Raw genomic sequence first — 20,640 nt, 5'->3', positions numbered from 1 at the left:
GAACTGCTGCTGCCTTGCTATATTTAATCGTTTGCTTTATTTTTTAGATTCCTCATAAAAGTGAAAACATACAAGAGTTACCATGGTGGCTCAGCATTAATGAATCTGACTACTATACATGATTTGATCCTTGGCCTCGTTCAGTGGGTTAAGGATCTGGTGTTGCCGTGAGCTGTGGCATAGGTTGCAGTCTCAGCCTGGATCTGGTGTTGTGTGACTGTGGTGTAGGCTGGCAAATGCAATTCTGATTTGACCCATAGTCTGAGAACTTCCAAATGCCATGAGTGTGCTCATTAAAAAAAAAAAAACAGTGAAAACATACAGTATTTGTCTTTCTCTGCCTGACATTTCACTAAGCATACTGCCCTCCAGGTCCATCTATGTTGTCACATTTGGTAAAATTTCATTCTTTTTTATGGCCAAGAAATAGTCCATTGTATGTATACATATATAGGCTACATTTTTGAAACTATTCATCTGTTGATGGACACATGTTGCTTCCATATATTGGCTATTGTAAATAATGCTACTCAGAACATTGACATGCGTGTATTTTTTCAAATTTGTGTTTTTCTTTTCTTTGGATACATACCCAGGAGTGGAATTCTGGATTGTATGCTACTGCCATTTTTAATTTTTGAGAAATCTCCCATAATGTTTTCCACAGTAGTTGTACTAACTTATATTCCTACTAACAGTGCAGGAGGGTTCCCTTTTTTCCACATCTTCACCAATACTTGTTATTTATTGTCTTATTGTCTTTTCTTTTTTTTTTTTGGCTGTGCCTGTTGCATGTTCCCAGGCCAGGGATCAAACCTGTACCACAGCAACAACCCTAGCTGCTTAAGAGAAAATGCCAGATCCATAACCTGCTGCATCACAACAGAACTCCTGTTTACTGTCTTTTTGAAGATAGCCATTCTTACAGGTGAGAGGTAATATCTCATTGTGCTTTAGATTTGCATTTTCCTGATGATTAGTGATATTGGCCACCAGTATTTCTAAAAGAAATGATCTTAAATCCTGATAATGGCTTACAAAGACTTTCATCACAATGCCATTCATAACAGAAAGAACTGGAGTTCCCTTGTGGCACAGTCGGTTAAGGACCTGGCATTATCACTGCAGCAGCTGAGGTCACTGCTCTGGTGCAGGTCTGATCCCTGGCCTAGGAACTTTTGTATGCCTTGGGCGCAGCCAAAAAAAAAAATAAAAAGTTAAAAAAATTAGTAATACGGCCCAAGAAATAGCAACAACAACAACAACAAAAAAGACAAAAAAAAAAAAAGAAAGGAATTCCCGTCGTGGCGCAGTGGTTAACGAATCCGACTAGGAACCATGAGGTTGCGGGTTCGATCCCTGCCCTTGCTCAGTGGGTTAACTATCCGGCGTTGCCGTGAGCTGTGGTGTAGGTTGCAGACGCGGCTCGGATCCCGCGTTGCTGTGGCTCTGGCGTAGGCCGGTGGCTACAGCTCCGATTGGACCCCTAGCCTGGGAACCTCCATATGCCGCCGGAGCGGCCCAAGAAATAGCAACAACAACAACAACAAAAAAGACAAAAAAAAAAAAAATTAGTAATAGAAAGAACTGGAAGCAACTAAATAACCCATGATAAGGGACTGACTGGGTCAATAAACATGACATGTCCACTCCACAAAAAAGTCACATTAACAACGTTTCCATTTCAAAAATTATTTTTAGGAGTTCCCGTTGTGGCTCAATGGTAACAAACCCGACTAGTATCCATGAGGACTTGGGTTCAATCCCTGGCCTTGCTCAGTGGGTTAAGGATCTGGTGTTGCCATGAGCTGTGGTGTATGTCGCAGACCCAGCTCGGGTCCCATGTTGCTGTGGCTGTGGTGTAGGTCAGCAGCTGCAGCTCTGATTAGACCCCTAGACTGGGAATTTCAATATGCTGCAGATGCGGCCCTAAAAAGACAAAAAAAAAAAATTATGATTATTATTATTTCTGTCTTTTTGCCTTTTCTAGGGCCACTTCCCACAGCATATGGAGGTTCCCAGGCTAGGGGTCTAATGGGAGCTGTAGCCGCTGGCCTACTCCAGAGCCACAGCAATGTGGGATCCGAGCCTTGTATGCGACCTACACCAGAGCTCACAGCAACGCCAGATGCTTAACCCACTGAGTGAGGCCAGGGATCAAACCTGCAACCTCATGGTTCCTAGTCGGATTCATTAACCACTGCACCATGATGGGAACTCCACAAAAAAATTATTTTTAAAAATGGTAAAAAATGAGAAAATGTTAACTTTAAGTGATAAAGGTTATAAAAGAATGAGAAACATGAAACCTTTAATAGGAAGATGTGCGAAAAAGAGAATTCCCAAAATAAATTTATGTATATGAATGATAAGAGCATGGTGGTTAAGACAATGCATTTGGATTCCAGTTTCATCAAGCACTAGCTGCATATGAGCTTAGGCAAGCCAATTAATCTGCTACCATATTTACTTCATTTATAAGATGAAAACAATATCAAGTTTGCAGAAGTATAATGAAGATAAAAATATGATTCTTCGTGTAAAGTTTTAGAATAATGTCTGGCACAATGCAAACAATAATTTATCATTTAGGTGATATAAGCCATCATTTTCATTCATTTGGCGTGCAGTCTACACTCACACACACACAGTTGTATTTGTAGGGTGGATGTATGAGATAACTGTAGGTCAAACCAAATCATTACAGCGCTGGCCTCCAAAAAGGGGAATTGGGGGAAGGTATTCGTTGAGCGGAAGAGAAACTCCCCATCCTACATGCTTAAAAGTTCATATAATCTAAACAAAAGGCAATACAATCCCTGCGAAGACGTTAAAATTAAAAACAAGCACAGAGAGAAAAAAATTCACTCTCAATCTATCCCCTTATTTGCAATCCCACATACACGTTTATTTTTCCCCGAGTACTTTCTTCAGGCACAAACTATTTTTTCCCCTATTTTTACAGATTGCAATGTACACTCTTACGCACCTGGCTTTCTATGCGTACCTTTTAGTACTGAAGCGTTTTCCCTCCAACTGCTGTTTTATAAAATATCATGTACAATCAGTCCTCCGTATCTGCAGTTCGGCACCTACAGATTCAACCGACCCAAGATAGAAAGTATTAAAAAAAAAGTTCCAAAAAAGCAACTTGATTTTGCTGTGCACCAGCAACTACTTACGTATTTACATTGTATTTCCAACTATTTCCACAGTGCATTTTATTAGGTGTTACAAGTAATACCTAATTACAAGTACTTAAAATATTACAAGAGAACGTGCATAGGTTATATTCAAATACTACGCCACTTCAAATAAGGACCTTGAGGATCCTCAGATTTTGGAATGGTGCAGGGATCACAGGACCAAAACCCCAACAGGTTACGGAGGTTAGACTGTACGAGCTAACAGCGGATTGGTTCCAATCCTCCAAACCCAAGGCCCCCTCCCTTAGGCCCACAAGCTCTGAGGACCCCTTCTCGGGCTGTCTCCGGTGGTGCCTGTCGGAAGAGCCTCGCCCGCCCTGCCCTGCTTTACGGGCTCCCGTCTTCCCTTGCGGCGGGAAGCGCCTCAGGCGGAGCGGAGGACAGCCCGGGCTCCTGAGCGCCGCGGGCCTGAGAGGACCCCAGCGGCAGTCTTAGTGCAGGGCCGGGTGGACGCGGCGGCGGCGGCGGTAGCGGGCCTTGAGACTGACTGCCGTGGTTGTTTTGGAGCGCATTTGGCAGGCCACCTTCGCCGCCCTGGCTGACAGTCGTGCGGCCGGCGCCATGTCTGTGAGCGAGATCTTCGTGGAGCTGCAGGGCTTTTTGGCTGCCGAGCAGGACATCAGAGAGGTAAGCTCCCCATCCCTTTCCCACGTCTTTGCCTAGCTGGGCCGCACCACCCAGCCCTTTTCCGTCGCTCAGATTCGAGCGGTGGGGAGGCCTCCGGGGGTGGGTTGCTTCCCCTCTTGTTTCGGCTTAGGGCATCTCCTTCCCCCTGCCCCTGATTCTGCTTGCAGATCCTGACTACCTGTGTTCGGATCTTGGCTCCTCGTCATCACGTACCTCATTTATTTGGGTATCAGTTTTCCTCTTTTGTAGCGCTGGTTTATGTTGAGGGCTCAGTTAGCGCTTGGGACTCAGACATCGCGCGTTTGCTGTGTTTGTTGTTGGTGTATTAAAAGCACACGTGCGCCTCCTCTCTTTAAAATGCCTATGGCTTTTTATTCCACCTAGGATAACAATCCAGACTCTACTGTGGCCCACCGGTCTCTCTCTCCAGTCTCATTTTACGTCATCTTCTGTTGTGTGTTATTCCTCTAGTTTCCCAAATAGTTTCCTGCCTCACGTCTTTTGCAGGTACTGCTTGCTTTTCCTGGAATGCACTTCTTTCCCATTTCTCCTGGCTATTTCATGTTCTTCTCAGCCTCACAGTCTAAATTATCTTTTCCCTGTTATGTTTTCGGGTAGCGCACTACCATTTTAATAAAAGCTTGTGCAGAGTTCCCGATGTGGTGCGGTGGTGACAAACCCGACTAGTATCCATGAGGATGCGATTGGATCTTTGGCCCCGCTCAGTGGGTTAAGAATCCAGCGTTGCCACAAGCTCTGGTATAGGTCGAAGACGCGGCTTGGATCCCACGTTACTGTAGCTGTGGCTTGGGCCGGCAGCTGCAGCTCCGATTTGAACCCTAGCCTGGGAACTTCGATTTGCCGCGAGTGCGGCCCTTAAAAAAAAAAAAAAAAAAATCGAAAACAAAAAACCCCCCACGAAACTTGGGTGGTCATTATTTTTTTAACCACCTGTCCTACTCTAAATTGCATGGTAAAGGGACTGTCTGCTTAGTTCCTCAATATTTACATAAGGCCTAGAAATAAGCTCAGTGAATGTTGCAAAATGAATGAATGAAAAGTACCCAATCATTGTATTGTATTTCATTTTTCTTTTTATGGTTTACACTTGACTACCTCATTTTTAGTGTTCCGGCAGGATATTTAGGGTGAGTGGGTGGCTGTTACCCTTTGAAGTCTTTATGAGGAATCTAAGGTTTTTTAGTGACTTCTTGAAGGTCTCAGAGAGGAAGTAAGTGGAAAACTGAGAATTCAAACCTAGATATTTTGTGAACAATTTATGTCCTTGTAAAGGTTGTGTTTTGAATGTGTATGAAGGTGTCATAGATCAAATGTGCTGTTAAATACATTTGGTTTGAGGTTATGACAATATAATAATTATGTTGAATTTATTTCATATTTTGATCTTTAATTCTTTCTAGGAAATCCGAAAAGTTGTACAGAGTTTAGAACAAACAGCCCGAGAGATTTTAACTCTACTCCAAGGGGTCCATCAGGGTGCTGGGTTTCAGGACAGTAAGTTCTTTGTTTTGATTTTGAAGGTTTTTATCCAGTTTGTTGGTCTTTTGTATAAAGAGTTAATTTACCTCCAGAAGACATATCCAAATCTTTATCATTTTACTATGAAAAATGTCCCTCATGCTTTACGGTGAGTAGAAATTGGAGAGTAGGTGAGTTGATCATTTTATAGGTTTACAGAATTCTGTGTATACTGTTTTCATGTAGGTCGAAGTAGAAATGTTTTCCCTTGTGGTAGAGTTCTTCTGATGATTGTGGTAGTTTCATAGCTCTCTTGTGTACCTAACAACTTTTATTTGGTTCTTTTTCTTAAACCCAACCTTTCAGTCATTGAATATGATTTAATATGCATTTGTAGATAATGGGCCAGTGTAAAATGTTCTCAATGCATGTACAATCAGCCTCTTGAATAGAGATCAAGCTTAGACATGGAACCGCTGTTGTAAGATGTAGCTAGCACAACTAAAAGAGCTGAAATAATATATACATACATATACATATATATATATATTTTTTTTTGCCTTTTATATGGCGACTCCTGCGGCATATGGAGGTTCCCAGGCTAGGGGTCTAATCAGAGCTGTAGCCGCCGGCCTATGCCAGAGCCACAGAAACTCGGGATCCGAGCTGCATCTGCAACCTACACCACAGCAACGCTGGATCCTTAACCCACTGAGCAAGGGCAGGGACCGAACCCGCAACCTCATGGTTCCTAGTCAGATTCGTTAACCACTGCACCACGATGGGAACTCCCAAGAGCTGAAATATATTTTCAGATGGAGAATGAGATCATAATGTAATTTACAGTTGTCAGGGCAAGTCACTTTTCTCAATAATATGGAGTTGGTTAGCCTGATTGAGAGTAATTATAAAGCTACTTTTGGACCCCATATGGGAGCTTCTAGCAGTCCACTTTAGGCACCCTTTGAGGACAGACTAGGAGAGACAACCTAAAGATGAGGTTATTTATGACAGTTTACCAGTGTGCTTCCCAGTCTATTCCCTTTTAGCAATTTTTTTTGTTTATTTTTCAGTAGGGAAATTAGATAGGAAATTTTGAGAGCCAGACCAAAAGCAGAGATGCATGCCCTACCTTTGGCCTTGAGATTTAAAAAAAAAAAAATTTGATTTATTTCCAGGTAGACTACATAGATTATTAAGCAAGAACTGTATTTGAAATTTGGTTGAGTCTGTCATTATTGCATTTGATTATCTTTTTGTGATCAGTTCCAAAGAGGTGTTTGAAAGCTCGAGAACATTTTGGTACAGTAAAAACACATCTAACGTCTTTGAAGACCAAGTTCCCTGCTGAACAGTATTACAGGTTTGTAAGACAAGTAGCATATTTTATAATGTTAAGTGAAAAAAGGGAAGAGAAAAGTTATATCTATTGAATGATTGCTTAGACCTAGGTAAAAATTCCTCTCCTAAGAAGAAGCAACAGAAAGGAAGAGGAACTGTTAATGGTGGTATTTTAATGGTGAAAAAATTGATTTTATTTTTTTTCTCCTTTTTACTTTCAAAATTTCTTTAAAGAATGTGTATAATTTTTACAATGAAAAACTAAAAAGAAAATGTGTGTTGTATGAAGGTCGAAATAGAGAATATGTCTTTAAATATTTATTACTTGTGGAGTTTGATGAATTATATCTATGCTGTTAAGATTATGGGATTACGTGGCAGTATCTCAAGTTAAGTTTTACATTAAAGCTTGAATTTCACTGCTAAGTGACATACGCAGCTTTATATTTTATGCCATATCTCATTGAATCTACAACAGTATTAATTTTATATACACTGTTATTTTACATACCACTGGGGAAAAAATTCGTTGTTAATCATAATTGTGAAACATGAAAGTTGTACAGTGCATACTCACATCACAAAAAATAGTTAGGACATGTATATGGGGAGCAGACAGTGTAACCTCACAAGATTCTTTAAAGGCAGGGGCTGGCAAACTGCTGTGGCCTGCTGCCGTTGAGAGTTTACATATGTATGTTTATATTTTAAAGTGTCATTAAGAAAAGAAAAACAGCCAAATAAGACTGTGTGATAGAGGCTGAAAGTGTCCCACAAAGCTAGCTAGCATATTTGTTGTCTGGCCCATCACAGAAAAGGTTTGCTGAGCCTGCAGTAGTTAGGTGATAGCTGCCCACAGAGATGTCTGACCGTAATGTGGGCAGGGTTGGTGGAGACCGTGGTCTTGGAGGTCACACCCAAGCTACCCTCTAGCCACTTTGGCCTCAGTGTTTTCTTTGACCTGGGTTGTGTTGAAAAATGATTTTGAACTTGTTGCCACATTTGAAGATCAGGAGGCATAGCATAAATTTCTGAGGATTGTAAAATTTCCTGTTTCCTTTTCCACCTTCTTCTAGCCGAGTTTAACTACAATATCCCAACGTTTTTAAGGTCACCGCTTTAGTGACTGCAAATGGCAATTATTTCTTAGATGTGTGAATCAGGAGTTTCTTGATACCCTCATTCAGAATGTAGGAATGAGTCAGGTGCTGAGGCCGACAAACACTTGGCAGTTCTCATCAGTCTTCATTCACCAAATTTTTGTTTTTCTCAGAGCAGGGTCATTGTTTTTAGTGACTAAACTTCTGAAACACAGTTGTGCTCTTATCAAACATAATCTTCTGGTGTAATTTTTGTGTTCATCAAAATCAGACCATGCTTCTCATTTATTAAACTTATAATAAGTGATTGTTATGAATTTGAGCTGGCAAAATTTATATCAAGCCCATTGAATATACTTGAATGTCTTCCTGCCCTTAACATGTTTTATGTCTTGGAATTTCATGTGAGGTTTTATAAGGATTCCCTTCCTAGACTGTTTTGGCCATGACTTTAGTGCACTGTGTTTTTAACTCCCTGATCCCTGCCCCTCACTGTGCAGGTTTCATGAACACTGGAGGTTCGTGCTGCAGCGCTTGGTCTTCTTGGCGGCCTTCGTTGTGTACTTGGAATCAGAAACCCTAGTGACTCGAGAAGCGGTTACAGAGATCCTCGGCAGTGAGTGTCCTCCGTCAGGGCTACCTGCAGGGTCAGGCGCCAGAGCCTGATTTGGGGTGTGGGGGGCATGCTTTCTATTTATGAAAACAAGTAAGACCTAAATGGGAAAGTGGTTACTTGGAAACACAAAAGCTAAAAATATGTAGTGGGTTGCTCTTTGTGCTTGGGTGTTTCTTTTAGTTTTTAAAAACTTCAAGATTACGGAAAAGTTGGAGTTCCTGTCTTGGTGCAGTGGTTAAGGATCCGATGTTGCCGTGAGCTGTGGTGTAGGTTTGCAGATGCGGCTTGGATCCTGCATTGCTGTGACTGGTGTAGGCTGGCGGCTACAGCTCCGATTAGACCCCTAGCCTGGGAACCTCCATATGCCGCGGGAGTGGCCCTATAAAAGGCAAAAAAAAAAAAAAAAAAGATTACAGAAAAGTTGAAGGAACAGAACAGTGAACATCTGCATATACCCCATTCAGTCCACCGTTTTGTCCTGTTCTGCTCAGTCTCCTCACTGAGTTTGCATTGGTAGGGGTGTGTAAACTGTGTAAAAGTCAGGTGCAGATTCTGTGACTCCTCCTTTAAGTGCTTCAGCATATACCTTCTAAAAACAGATATTCTCCAACAGAACTGGGTACGATTCTTAATGGTATTACTTTTTGAAAGAAGAATGGAGGGAAAATTGAATTTGAGAGCTCAAAAAAATTCCATAGTGAGGTCTATTTGCCACGAGTGTGTGTATGTTTAATAGAGTTTTGGGGAGTTCCCGTCGTGGCTAAGCAGGTTAGGAACCTGACTAGTATCCGTGAGGATTTGTGTTCAATCCCCAGCCTTGCTCAGTGGGTTAAGGATCCAGCATTGCTGTGAGCTGTGGTCTAGAACAGCAGCTGCAGCTGTGATTAGACCCCTAGCCTGGGAACCTCCATATGCCATGGGTGTGCCTTAAAAAGCAAAAAAAACCCCACAACAACAGCAACAACAACAACAAAAAGAGTTTTGAAAGACTTGTTCTTTTTTTACTTTGAGAGAAGTGTGTGTGTGTGTGTGTGTGTGTGTGTGTGTGTGTATGTGGTTTTTTTGTTTTTGTGGGTTTTTTTTATGGCAGAAGTTGTATTTACATCATGACATTGTCTTTGTTATACTTTTTAGTTGAGCCAGATCGGGAGAAGGGATTTCATCTGGATGTAGAAGATTACCTCTCAGGAGTTCTAATTCTTGCTAGTGAACTGGTAAGAAGCTTAGTGATTTGCCATTGGCCTTTTGATTGTCCCACTTCTTTGTCAGTTTTTTTTTAATGGTACAAAAATTCAGGAAGCTTCATTCTTTTCTAAGCCTTCTTTCGGTCAGTGGGTAGTTGTTGACTGTGCTATGTGATGTTTTGCTGAGGTGGCAGTTCACATGATGAGGTGGCTGTGCACACTGGCCAGTGTGTGAGTTTGAAAAGACATAATACCTCTAACTTTAAAGGAAGTGACAAAGCATATGTTCCTCGTAACTATGTGAAATCATATAATTGTTTGGGGTAACAATTAAACTGTAAAATTATATAAGTTATTCTTACCTTTATCCCCTCAATCTCTCTCCTGAGAAATCATCCTACAAAAATAATTCAAAAGAAGAAAAAGAGGGAGTTTCCATTGTGGCTCAGTGGTAACAAACTGGACTAGTATCCATGAGGATTCGGGTTTTATCCCAGGCCTTGCTCAGTGGGTTAAGGATCTGGCGTTGCTGTGGCTGTGGTGTAGGCCAGCAGCTGTAACTCCAATTTGACCCCCAGCTTGGGAACTCCCATGTGCCGCAGGTGCGGCCCTAAAAAGCAAAAACAAAAACAAGAAGAAAAAAAAACTGTATAAAGGTGTCCACTCTATAGTCTTACTCCTATTGATGAAAAAATGTAGACCACAAAAACTCCAACAAAAAGGAGATGATTTCTTCAGTTATTAAGTAAGTTAGTGAGTGATACCAAGCAGTTGTCACAGTGAAATTATGAGGGGCAGTAGGGAAAAGCAGGGTGGGCTGCAGGTCTTGGGTCTTGTCTGTGGCCTGGAGGAGGGGCCCTGCCGTGACTCATCCTCTCTCTCCGTGCAGTCGAGGCTGTCGGTCAACAGCGTGACTGCAGGAGATTACGCGAGGCCCCTGCACATCTCCACCTTCATCAATGAGCTGGATTCCGGCTTCCGCCTTCTCAACCTCAAAAATGACTCCCTGCGGAAGCGCTACGACGGCCTCAAGTATGATGTGAAGAAGGTGGAGGAGGTGGTCTATGATCTCTCCATCCGAGGCTTCAACAAGGAGACGGTGGCGGCCTGCTCGGAGAAGTAGGAATCCCACCTGCCCGCCTGCCCTGGCAAGCTCTGCACTTGCTGTTCCTAACCGGTTGTGTGGTGTGTCAGAAGTGAAACACTTTTATAGGGGTGAAAGGATGGCCTTTATAAGGACAGATTTCTTGTTGTTTTGGTGAATTTGCTCTGTAATTCAGTGTATTTCAGTTCTTTCCAAAACTGTAAATGTCAGTCTCCCGGTAAAGTCCTTTTCTTGCTTACCCTGACGCTGTTGCTGTACTGATTGAGAAGTTTCCTGTCGTGTTTGTGATTCTTCCAGAAGTGATCCTTGATGTTTTCTATATCCAGGTTAGCCATCGGTACCCAGATACAGCCTGGATACGTATCAAAATAGATGATTACAAAGGATGGTTGCCAAGCAAAGGAAACTTATTTTCTATTTTCCTTCCTTATTTTAAGCCTTGTGAATAAATCAGATGTTGAGTTTTTTTGCAGGGGAATTACAGCCCCAGGGTTCTCTCTCACTGCCATCTAAATATAAAAGATTAAACTGCAAAGTCAAGTCCAACAGATTATTTTGGGACATTTTTGTATTAAGGGTTGAGTAACATCATTTGGCTCTCTTTACCAGGTAGGGAATAGGGTTAGTGTTTTAAGACACCTCTGTTTTCTGATGTTGCCTTAACATTCTGCAATTGTAGCAATTAAAAATTGTCTCCACACACATCTTGAGCTAACATTTCATATGATATGTTTCTAAGCTTTGAAACCTTTTACTTAATAGCCAGGTGACCATTAGGTCTGGAAGTGTGAAGCCGCTTAGTGGAGTTAATTCTCAACACCCTGACTGGGAAAGTTCTGAGAGAAATATGCTATGCTTTATCTGGAAGAAAGAGAAAATCTTGAATTAAAAACAAAAAAATTAGCTGACTTGGTAATGATCTTTAATTTTTTTTTAAATTTTTTGGCTGCACCTGCAGTGAACAGAAGTTCCTGGGCAGGGATGGAACCTGCCCCATAGCAATGATTAGAGCCACAACAGTGACAGCGTGGATCCCCAGCCTGCTGAGCCACCAGGGAACTCCTGGTAATGATTATTAGAGTAAACAATCCAGTTTGTTGATTATCCCAACAGATATGTTTTAGATTTGCAGCTTGGGGCAGGTCACATGTCTTATTGGCAACACCCCCCCACACACACACCATTTTCAGATAGTACTTGCCTTGTAACTTCTGTTGTTGAATTGAAATTATGAAAATGGTGACGTCATCCACAGTATTTGGGAGTTAACGGACAGGAAGGTGCCATTGTGTACAGAATAAAATGTATTTGGAGGTATCACCCTCTCATGCCTAATGCCAGTGTGGGCTTCCTGTTTGTACAATGACATTCGGCATTGCCAGCAGAGCCGTTATCAGGCTGAGTTAAGGACTGACCACGTTTTCCGTCATGAGGAAAGATGTAGAAGTGAGGCATGAATTGCTGTGCATTGTTAGAAATAGAACATTTTTCTTGACAGCTCTTTCTGCATAGGGAAAAGTTTGTAGAAAGAAGGAATTTGGATCTCAGAGTGCCAGGACAGTCATCAGAAATGTCAAGTAATAGCACTGCCCAGATTGAGCATAAAAGGCTTTGAATTGTATGATCAGATTTATGCAATAAGTTTGATAATAGTTTTTTTTGACTCTTCAAGTATCCATCCTGCTTGAGAATAGTAAAGTTCTTGGCAGAAGTTGTGGATTTCAGTTGTAACAAATATGTTTTAAGTAGAGGAGCACATTCTGGTTTGGTAACTCCTTTTGAGAATGTAGAAGTGTCATGTTTCTAATTCTTCTGTTGTGTTTGTTGCCAGCTTGTCCTAAAGCAATAAAAAGTTTCTTCTTTTTTTTCTTTTTCTTTTTTTGTAACTTTGTGAGCTGCCATGAGAACTCTACTATTTGAACAGTAACTACTGAATGTTTTTTGAGGCTGATGAAGCCCAGGGGTGATAAGCACATATTCCTGTGTAAGAGTTAAAGTAGTCGAAAGATAGCAGCCACTGGGAGTTGTGTAGTATAAAGTGCAGGAAAGCTTGGGAAGTTAAAGGCATTTTAACTGAATGTTGAAAAGCCTTGGCTCTAGTTTTAGGACACTAGATTGCTTTTTCTTACTTTAGAAAATCAAGTAGGGTAGAGAAATAGAAATAAATTAGTGGATCCTTCCCTTCCTTCCCTTCTCCCCCCACCCCCTTGCTGCATATGGATGTTCCCAGGATTTGCCCTATTTTAAACTTGAACAGTGAGTAATGCTTACCAGGATGTAATAAAAAACGAAAGCTCCTTTGGCAGTGTTTTATCTTTACTTAAACAAGTGGCCAAGAAATGTGAGGAATATGCAGGTTGCTGCCGAGATCGTTTTGTGACTGTGTGCTTGTTTCTTGCTCTAAACTATTTGTCCTAGGTGAAGTACCGATAACATGCTTCACACCTCTCCCTAAGGAGGAAGTAATTTGCTTTCTTGGTGTTCGCTGTAATAAGCCTTAAAATAAAAATAAATCATCTTCCTGGAGTTCCCATTGTGGCTCAGTAGTTAACGAATCTGACTAGGAACCATGAGGTTGTGGGTTCGATCCGTGCCCTTGCTCAGTGGGTTAAGGATCCGGCGTTGCCATGAGCTGTGGTGTAGGTCGCAGATGCGGCTTGGATCCCATGTTGCTGTGGCTGTGGCGTAGGCTGGTGGCTACAGCTCCGATTGGACCCCTAGCCTGGGAACCTCCATGTGCCGCAGGAGCAGCCCAAGAAATGGCAAAAAGACAAAAACAAACAAACAAACAAACAAACAAACAAAACCCCGAAAAAACCATCTTCCTTTTCCCCATACGACAAATATATAAGGGCCGTGACATTGACCAGAGTGGTTAGTTGAGTAAGGATGGAGTGAAGGAGATGGAGGAATCCGGCCTGTTGGGCTTCTGGCCTGGCTAACTTAGGGTTTAGGTGCTGTTCACCAGGGTGGGGACTGGGAGGAAAGGATGTCTGCAGGGGGCTGGGCAGACAAGGGCCTTGCTTTTGGACGTATTGTGCTCAGCGTGTCATGGAGCGCCTGCTGGAGCTGTCCAGTAGGACTCTGGGTGTGTGGGAAATGGGGAGCCTGCCTCCAGAGCTTTGGGTAGTATTAGCACATACATGGTGGGTGAGTCAGGAGAGTGGCTAGGATCGCCCTGGAGAGCCTGTGGAGTGAGCAGGCCCGTGTGGAAGATGAGACCTGGTTCCCAGCAGGGCGCGTGAGGGAGGCAGAGGAGGTCAAGCCCATGAGAAGATGCAGGAGATGGAGATGTGGTCAGAGTGGTTGACAAAGGACAGTGAGAGTGGCTTGTCACAGAAGTCAGGGGAATAGAGTCTTAGGTTTTTTTTTTGTTTTTTGTTTTGGAAGGCCAGGGGTCCAATTGGAGCTGCAGCTGCTGGCCTATGCCACAGCCACAGCAACACCACATCCAAGCTCAATCTTCGACCTACACCACAGCTTGTGGCACTAGCGGATCCTTGACCCATTGAGTGAGGTAAGGGCTTGAACCTGCGTTCTCGTGGCTACTGGTTGAGTTCTTAACCCACTGAGCTACAGCTGAAACTCCTTAGAAAGATTTTTTTTTTTTAGGTGAGATTTAAAATATATAAGCTTAGAGTCGGAGAGCCTTGTGACTCTATCAGGTTCTTATGTTGTGATAAGAATCCTAAGAGCCGCCTAGAAGAGGTTTATCCTTCCTCGTGCTCCCTGTCTACTGTAGGTCAGCTGGGGTCCACCCATGTCATCCTCACCCAGCCACCAGAGCAGCCACCAGTGGAGCTGTTTGTTAGTTCCTTGGGGAGAGGGAAGGAGCTGAGGAGAGTTCTCTGTGGGCACACGCTCTCGTGTGAAGTGACAGTTCTTTGGTTGGAAGTAAACCTGTGGCCCTGCTCACACCAAGGGGGCCAGGAGGTAAAACCCTACCTCACTTGGATGGAGATGGAGATGGTGGGACAGGGTGAGAGAGGAGGGAGGGGCAGGTGCACAGAGTGTTGAAAACCGTGGGCTCTGTTGAGTTCCTCTTGTTAGATGACAAATAGGAGTATTTCCGGCCATCATGAGTTTCATTGGGCTTGGAAGGGGCAAGAGATGTCCCAGGCCACTCTGGCCTAGTAGGTGACAGAGGAGGGTAGGTCATCTTTGGTTGTTTACTCTGTTGTTGAGAGTTGTTTCCTGTTTGAAAGAGATTCCTCTGGTATGTGCACTTGTGCTTGGGTTTGTGTGTGCATGTTTGAAGCCAACATTCAGTCAGCTCTCACATGCTCTAAGCACTGGGCTGAACATTTTATCCAGATCATCTCATTTCAGCCTCATGACCACCCTGTGAAGTCACTCTCACAGTTTTTCCCGTTTAATTTATTAGTTACTTAATTAAATTTCTGGCCATGTCTGTGGCATGTGGAAGTTCCCCCGGGTGAGATCAAACCCATGCCACAGCAGAGACTTGAACTGCGGCAGTGACAACGCCAGATCCTTAATCCATTGAGCCGCAAGAGAACTGCCTTTCCCATTTTAGACTTGGAGAAGAGGCCCCAGTGAGCAGGCCCTTAGATCATGGCCAGAAGTGGAGGAACTGGGCTCAAATGCACTTGTTCTGCTCTACATCCACATCCACTGATTCTTCCTTGGTGCTATTGATGGCATCACTCCATAGCCTGACAAGACAAAATCAGTTCCACAAGTGGTTGTGAACACAGTGTACATGCAGCTTTAGGTCAGGTGCAGTCTGTATGAAAAGTTGGCATAATATAGGGGAGGCTTGGTCTTGCTGTCAGGATTAGGGTCTAGATGCAAGGGAGAGGGTGGTGACAAAACATACCAACAAGTAAAAAAAAATAAAGCAAGAAATTAGATACTCAACTAACATTTGAGCACCTGTTATGATTTTACAGCTTTGTTGAAGTACATTTTGTGTATAAAATGGACTCATTTCAAATATACATTTCAGTGATTTGATTTACCATAAATCACCATAAATTGGTTCAAGAACATTTTTATCTCCCCAGAAGATCCCTACTCCCACTCCAGCCCTAGGCAGCCACTATTTTACTTTCCTTCTCTGTCAATTTGCCTTTTCTGGATACTTCATATGAATGGGATGATAAAGCATATGGTCCCTTGTGTCTTTTCACTTAGCATAATGTTTTTAAGGTTCCTTCAACTTGATGGTTTGATCCTTTTTTTTTTTTTAGGGCCACACCTACGGCATATGGAAGTTCCCAGGCTAGGGGTCGAATTGGGGCTGCAGCTGCCAACCTATGCCACAGCCACAGCAACACCATATCTGAGCCATGTCTGTGACCTGCATCACAGCTCCAGCAACACTGGATCCTTCACCCACTGAGCGAGGCCAGGGATCAAACCCATGTCCTTATGGATAACAGTGGCGTTTGTTACCACCGAGCCACAATGGGAACTCCAGTTTGATCCTTTTTTTTTTTTGTTTTGTCTTTTTGCTATTTCTTTGGGCCGCTCCCGCGGCATATGGAAGTTCCCAGACTAGGGGTCGAATTGGAGCCACAGCAATGCGGGATCTGAGCCGCGTCTGCAACCTACACCACAGCTCACGGCAACGCCAGATCGTTAACCCACTGAGCAAGGGCAGGGACCGAACCTGCAACCTCATGGTTCCTAGTCGGATTCGTTAACCACTGCGCCACGACGGGAACTCCCAGTTTGATCCTTTTTAATTCTTGCATTGTATTCCATTGTGTGGATATTCCACATTTTATGCATTCATCTGATGATGAAGATCCAAGTTTTTACTTTTTGGCTATTAGGAACATTCTTGTGCAATTCTGTGTGAATGGGTATTTCCATTTCTTTTGGATAGATACCTAGGAGTCTATGGTAAAAATGGTAATTTTATGTTCAGCCCTGTAAGGAACTGCCAATCTGTTCTTCCATTAGCAGTCTATGAGGAGTCCTTATTCTGAGCAATTACATCTATAATGGATGTCATAGTAATAGCCCTTCACTGCTAAATAACTCTTGAGCAATTGCTATAGAAATTTAGGAGGTACAATTTGAACTTGTTCATGAAAGAAATAAGCTTTATTTGTTTCTTTCTTTATTGGCTGCATCTGCAGGATGTGTAAGTTCCCAGACCAGGGATCGAACTCATGCCACAGCAGTGACCTGAGCCACAGCAGTGACAGCACTGGATCTTTAACCTGCTGAGCCACCAGGTTGCTCCTAGAGACAAGATTTACATAAGCATTGGACTAGGAAGGTCTTTTTACGTGGGCAGAATAATGGAGCCCAAAGCAAATGTATCAGACATTTAATGGGGGGTGAGGATGTCACTTGTTTGAATGGAGGGAACAGTCTGGCAAGTTTGGGTAGTTAGACTTAAGGAAGCCAGAATTGAGACCCTGAATGACAGGCATTGGAAGACTTTAGGTACTTTTTGAAGAGGAGAGGGAGCTGCTTTGGAGCCAAACAGCTATGGTTGTGGATCCTGGCCCTATCATGTTACCAGTGGGGAGAGGCCAAGAGCAGGGGGACCTGTGAGGAATCTCGTGCTGTCTTTGAGGCTATGAAGGTTGGCTTGCGGAGCTGACAATGGGCGTGGCTGGGTGAGAGGCAGAGGAAGAACTGAGTAAACTTGCTGACTGACAGGGGTTGGGGGTAGAGGGACACTATGGGCTGAGTGTTTCTGTCCCCCCAGATTCAGATATTGAAGCCTGATCCCCAAGGGAATTGTATTTGGAGGTGGCTTCATGGGAGATGAGTAGGTTGTAGAGGTGGAGCCCTCATCAATGAGGTTAGTGCCCCTCGTGAAAGGGACCCAGAGAGCTCTCACCTCTCTGCCTCAGTCTTGGACTGCCCAGCTTCCAGACTGTGAGAAATAGGTTCTGTTTAAGGTACCCAGTCTGTGGTATTTTTGTTACAGCCGCCTGAACGGACTAAGACAAGGGAAGAGGAGTTGAGAGGAGTCAGAGGTACCTGAGCTTCTGGAAGAACAAACATGGGAAGCTTGGAGGTGGTTTCTGGGGAAGATAAGAGGTTCAGTTTTGCAGGTGCTGAGTTGACTGTGAGATGAGCTCTTGCACAAGGGTCTGTACTTTTTGGGCTAGAATGCGGGACCCTGTAGAGAGTGGGTAGAGGTTCGATTCTCTGGTTGGAGGAGCTCCTGGAAAGAGGGAGCTGCGCGGGAGGAGGTGGAGAGGTCTGCAGTAGGAGCCAGCCGGGGTGCCCATGTTGGTGACTGACCTCATGGAGAGGGTGGCCTGTGTCACTCTGCCTAGGTCAGGCAGGAACCGGGACCAGTAGGAATGTGATGTGTGTATACAACTGCTTCCTCCTCTCGCCATGGAAATCCTTTTCCCTATAAAGAGTAAAGGTTTTGACAGAAGGAGAAGAAAACTGAAGATGTGTCAACTCCTCAGAAGAGAAGGATGGGCTCATTATTTACTTCCTATGTCATTTTCCCCGTTATTTCCCCCGTCCCGTCCATCAGTCACTCATGATCATCTGGTGTCATTTCACATTCATTAACATTTACCCACAGCCATCTGCTCTGGCTGGAGTCCTGCATTCATCCATTTCAGCTGTGTCAGTGACAGACACCGTAACCCATGTGCCAGCTGGCCCCGCCAGCCAGCTCAGGTCAGAAATCAGGAAGGACTCCTGCAACCTCCTAGCCATGACCCTGTGGTCAGTCCTCCCATGATGAACCTTTTGCCCGTCCTGACAGCTGAAATGCAGCCCGGGTGTTTCTCGTTTCCTGTATTTTGGGAAATACAAAGGGCAGGGCGTTTGTTTTTGCTTTTGGGGGGAAGGCTGCAAGGTTGTTTAAATCATGCAGGACTAGGAGTTCCCATTGTGGCTCAGTGGGTTTAAGAACCTGTCTACTATCCATGATGATGTGGGTTCGATCCCTGGTCTTGCTCACTGGGTTAAGGAGCCGGCATTGCCGTAAGCTGTGGTGTGGGTTGCAGATGAGGCTTGGATCTGGCATTGCTGTAGCTGTGGTGTGTGGCTGCCGCTCCAATTTGACCCCTAGCCTGAAATTTCCATACGCCACAGGTGTGGCGGTTAAAAAAAAAAAAAAAAAAAAATCCTGCAGGGGTTGTTTTAGGAGCACTTGGTGGATTGGGACCTTTTACTTTAATAAGCTATTTGATTAGACTCAGAGATGATACAGTTAAGACAAAGACCTATAGTCAGTGTTAAAAAGAGTAAAATCAGTAAACTTTAATGAGAATTGCAACATTTATTTCAGGTTCTCTCTTGTTTTTTTATTTTTGCCACACATGCAACATGTGGAAATTCCCGGGCCAGGGATTGAACCTGCTCCACACAGCAGCAACCAGAGCCACAGTGGTGAAAACACAGGCGCCTTCACCTGCTAGGCCATCAAAGAACCCCCATAAAAATCAGTAAACTTTAAGGCTTCATTTTTTTTTTTTCCCCCGAAGCTAACCTTCAAACCCCCCAAAAGAAATAACAGGATCACAGGTTCTCCACCTGCGCTCAGCAGAGCTGGGCATCTGTCTTCCTGGAACTGACCTGGGGTGTGTGGTAGTCAGGAAGGGGCAGGAGTCCTGGCTGGAAGGTTTGTGTGGTGCCGAGCCTTTCCACGCTTCACCTTCAGCCCCCATCCCCTCAGAGGACCAGGCTACCTTCACCTTGTTTAACAAAATGAATAAGCAATGAGATCCTGCTGTATAGGCCAGGGAACTATATCCGATCACTTGTGATGGAACATGATGGAGGATAATGTGAAAAAAAGAATGTATATATATGTACAACTGGGTCACTTTGCTGTACAGTAGAGATTGACAGAACATTGTAAATCAAGTATAAAAAATTAAAATAAACGAAAAAGAAAAAACAGGCTATGTGGGCACAGAGTTTGGTGGGCTGTGCCTGCCTTGTGTGATCAAGCAGCCCTGCTGAGGCAAGGGTTTGATGCCTGGCCCTGGAACTTCCACATGCTGTGGGTGTGACCAAAAAAAAAAAGAACGCAAGAATGTGGTCACTCACTACCAAGTCTGTTCCAAAAGCCCACTGGTCCCCTGGTTCCAAACTCACTCCTCTAATCTGCCTAGTACTTTGCTCCCCAGTATTGTCTGATTCTGGTCACTTCTGCTCGAAAGCAATCCTGATGGGTTGAGGGGACACTCCTTAGACAGCATCAACAATAGCGCTGCCTCTTCTCACTGGCTCTGCCTGCAGATCCCTCAACACTGCTGTTTGTGCTTGGAGTGTGGCCACAGCAGGTTGAAATTCACAAAAGGCTCACCAACCATCCAGGTGAGAAGCAGTTCAGGTGAGAAGTGTACCTCTTCATCTAGAGACGTGCAGGGCCCTTTCAAAGCTGTGAAGAACAGAAGAGCTGTGATCTTGGCTGGGACCCAGGGAGTGCTGGGTAAAATCTGCAAACATTTTGGCTTTTTTTTTTTTTTTTTTGGCTGCTCCTGTGGCATAGGGAAGTTTCCTTTCACTTAGTGTAATATTTCCTGTTCCATCCACGTTGTGACACACATCAGTACCCTCTTCTTTTTCATGGCTGATAAGATTCTGTTGTATGTATATACCATGTTTTATTTTTCCATTATGGGACATTTGTACTGTTTCTGCCTTTTGGCTATCAGTATAATGCTGTTATGAATCTTCATGGACAAGTTTTTTTTTTTCCATCTTTTTAGGGCCTCACCATCTGAGGCATATGGAAGTTCCCAGGCTAGGGGTCAAATCAGATCTACAGCTGCCGGCCTACACCACAGCTCATGGCAACACTGGATCCTTAGCCCAGTGAGCAAGGTCAGAGATCAAACCCGCATCCTCATGGATACTAGTCGGGTTCATTCCTGCTGAGCCACAGTGGGAACTCCATGGACAAGATTTTGTGTGGACATACATTTTCATTTTTCTTAGGTGGATACCTAGGAGTGGATTGCAGGGTCAAATGGTAACTCTGTGTTTAACTTTTTTGAGGAACTGTCAGAGTGTT

General features: G+C 43.7%; 1 protein-coding gene across 2 annotated transcripts; it reads left to right on the top strand.

The window, feature by feature from the left end:
* On the top strand, positions 3,585-13,182 carry TSN (translin). Of its 2 annotated transcripts, XM_005671638.3 has the most exons (6): positions 3,585-3,833; positions 5,255-5,348; positions 6,579-6,675; positions 8,254-8,369; positions 9,504-9,583; positions 10,443-13,182. In XM_005671638.3, exons 1-6 carry the CDS (start codon positions 3,768-3,770, stop codon positions 10,674-10,676), a joined length of 687 nt encoding a protein of 228 aa, XP_005671695.2. In that variant the 5' UTR covers positions 3,585-3,767; the 3' UTR covers positions 10,677-13,182. The 2 variants fall into 2 exon arrangements, with proteins under 2 accessions (XP_005671695.2, XP_020932080.1); XM_021076421.1 differs by lacking the exon at positions 9,504-9,583 and having other exon boundaries at positions 3,617-3,833; positions 10,443-13,179.

This window comes from Sus scrofa, chromosome 15, assembly GCF_000003025.6.
Source record: "Sus scrofa isolate TJ Tabasco breed Duroc chromosome 15, Sscrofa11.1, whole genome shotgun sequence".
NCBI lineage: Eukaryota > Metazoa > Chordata > Mammalia > Artiodactyla > Suidae > Sus > Sus scrofa.
This window is presented reverse-complemented; position numbering and strand designations above follow the sequence as displayed.